The sequence below is a fragment of the Rhincodon typus genome, unplaced genomic scaffold (genome assembly GCF_021869965.1).
Source record: "Rhincodon typus isolate 14 unplaced genomic scaffold, sRhiTyp1.1 hic_rhity00004155, whole genome shotgun sequence".
Classification (NCBI taxonomy): domain Eukaryota; kingdom Metazoa; phylum Chordata; class Chondrichthyes; order Orectolobiformes; family Rhincodontidae; genus Rhincodon; species Rhincodon typus.
In genome coordinates, this window is record NW_025969793.1 from 1 (window position 1) to 2,884 (window position 2,884).

Genomic DNA, 2,884 nt, shown 5'->3' on the forward strand with positions numbered 1-2,884 from the left:
GCTCCCTCAGCACTGACCCTCTGACAATGCGGCGCTCCCTCAGCACCGACCCTCCGACAGTGTGGCACTCCCTCAGTACTGACTCTCTGAGAGTGCGGCACTCCCTCAGCACTGACCCTCTGACAGTGCGGCGCTCCCTCAGCACTGACCCTCATGCAGTGCGGCACTCCCTCAGCACTGACCCTCTGACAGTGCGGCGCTCCCTCAGCACTGACCCTCTGACAGTACTGACCCTCCAACAAAGCAGTGCTCCATCAGTACTGACCCTCCGACAGTGCGGCACTCCCTTAGCACTGACCCTCCGACAGTGCGGCACTCCCTCAATACTGACCCTCCAAGAGTGCAGCACTCTCTCAGCTGTAACTCCTTTGTGCTGAGGTTGGCAGCCTTTATCACTACTATAAGTCCACAAACCAGATGAGGGTCTTTTGAATGACTCGCTATCTGACATCCATTGCCAAGTTTAAAAGCTCCCTCCAGCTTAAGGATTTTAAATTCTGACCCAATTTCATACTCCAGGTGTGAATTACAGGGACTGAGATGGGAGAAAGCAGTGGGATGTGGGGTATGAGTGGGGGAGGGAAGGGTGATGTTAGTGTGAGTTGTGGTGTCTGAAATGGGGTTGGTGTGAGTTATGGAACGTTTCCTCTTGAGTGCATGAGTGTATATACTTTCCCAAGTTCAGTTGGTTGCTCCCAGATGGAGTGTAGAGTTCAGGGAATGTGAGACAGCAACTTTGGGATGGGGAGTGCTGGAGCCGAGGAGTGAGGGTTTGGCAGGCAGGTGAGATGCATGTAACTTGGCTGAGAGGCTGGACATGCCAGTTCTGTTCATGAGGGTCAGGTTCGACTTGTATCAGTCCCAAGATATTGAACCACCTTCTGCGAGACTCAAAATCCAAAGAAAATGAGTGTGTGCTCAGGGGCTGTCCTCGACAACAGGCTGCAATGGGTTGAATGCCATTTTTCGGCCCTTTCGCCTACCTCTTCATGTCATTCATCTTTAGAAGCTGCTCAATGATTGAGTTTTCACAGCCTCTGAGGTGGAGAATTCCAAAGATTGACCACCCTCTGAGTGAAGAAATTCCTCTTCATCTCCGTATTAAAGGCTGTAGCCCTTTCCGTGAGACTGTTTCCCCGATTCAATTGTCAATGGCCGCATCCAATCGACACCCATCCTGTAACATTCTGAAAGAGTTTTGTAGTTTTCAAAAGGTCACCTCTCATTTTTCAAAGCTCTCATCAAACTCTCCCCCATAGGGTGGCCCAGTGGTTAGCACCTGCTGCCCCACAGTCAATAGGACCTGGGTTCAATTCCAGCCTCAGACAATGTCTGTGTGGAGTTTGCACATTCTCCCCGTGTCTGAGTGGGTTTCCTCCAGGCGCTCCAATTTCCTCCCACAGTCTCAAGATGGGGGGGTTAGCCATGGGGAATGCATGGTTGCAGGGATAGAGTGGGTCTGGGTGGGATGCACTTTAGAGGGTTGGTGCAGACTAAGTGGGCCAAATGGTTTGTTTCCACACTGTAAGGATTCTATAAAATATCCTGACCATCCCAGGAATTAGTCTGATGAATCTCTGTTGTACTCCCCGTACAGCGTGTGTCCTTCCCAAACTGTACATGATGCTCCAGGTGTGGTCACACTATACAACTGCAGCAAGATATCTTTTCTCCTGGACTCAAATCCTCTTTCAATGATGGCAACAGACCATTTGAAATGAAGGCTAACTTCCATTTGTATTTCTAATTGCTTGCTGCTTGTATGTAGAGACTTATGGACAAGGACACCCAGATACCTTTGGACACCTTTACTTCCCAACCTCTCACCATTGAAGAAATACTCTGCTTTTCTGCTTTTTCTGTCAGTGAATGACTTTACACTCACACTATATTCTGTCTGCCGAGATCTAGCCTATTCTCTCAGCCTCTGCAAATAAAACTTTTTCACTGAAGGAAGTACAAAGACTAGAATTTGATGTTTACTCCTTTAAATGAACCCTGAGCACATTCCCATGTGTTTTATGGTAGTATCCACGACTTTCATCGTGCATTGAGGCCAATTCCTGCTGGTTTGATGGATAATTCTACCATCTGATACTGGAGAAGGGAGATGCCTCAATCCAGCCAGCATTGGGTGTCTCAGTCCCTAAACGTGTCAGAGCAAGGACTCCCAGAATTTGTGGGAAATGTGAAGCAGAATTTCAACAGCATTACGTGCACAGTGATGCCTCCGCAGTCCAATAGCTGCACAACAGACTACAGATTCACAGAGGAGGGGCAGCCACAGATTCTGTGGAGTGATGGAGTAAGTGAGGGTCCCAGGGGTCCTTCCTCTGTGGCCCAGCAAAGGTCAGCCCCTTTTGGAAGGGGACACCCTGTTGCAAATACCTGCTCTTGTTTGCAATGCTCGCTGTGCTGGTGAAGTGCATCTCATAGTGTTTCTCTCTCTCTCTCTCTGTCTCTCTCTGTTTCAAACCTCAGCAGCTGGGGAACAAGCAACTTGCTTTCCAGCAGCAGTTTCTTCAAATGCAGCAGCTTCAACAACAGCATCTTCTAAACCTCCAGAGGCAGGGACTGGTGACACTGCAACCTGGACAGCCCACAGTACCACTGCAAACACTCGCACAAGGTGAGTACAAACCGGGCATCTCATCATCATCTCACTTTCACCAGCTCACAGGGAATCTACAGGCCCTACACCAACAGGGTCACATTTAATTCCTGTCCCAGGCACAGTGACTCCTGCGAGAGCCCCGGGCACAGTGTCTCCCCGCCCTGGAAATCCCTGGGCACAGTGAACCCCACGAGAGCCCCGGGCACAGTGACGCCCCCGAAACCCCCGGGTACAGTGACCCCCCTGAAACCCCCGGGCACAATGTCCCCC

The 2,884-nt window shown here is 50.3% G+C and overlaps 1 protein-coding gene across 1 annotated transcript in view; it reads left to right on the forward strand.

Moving 5' to 3' along the window:
• Window positions 1–2,110: 2,110 nt before the first annotated feature.
• LOC109918176 (forkhead box protein P4-like) overlaps window positions 2,111–2,884 on the forward strand; it is a gene marked incomplete at its 3' end in the record, with an annotated part of 5,252 nt that continues 4,478 nt past the window's right edge. The window contains exons 1-2 of the mRNA XM_048593832.1: window positions 2,111–2,305; window positions 2,482–2,629. Coding sequence (XP_048449789.1) covers window positions 2,111–2,305; window positions 2,482–2,629 — 343 coding nt within the window. The remainder of the gene's footprint in view (window positions 2,306–2,481; window positions 2,630–2,884) is intronic.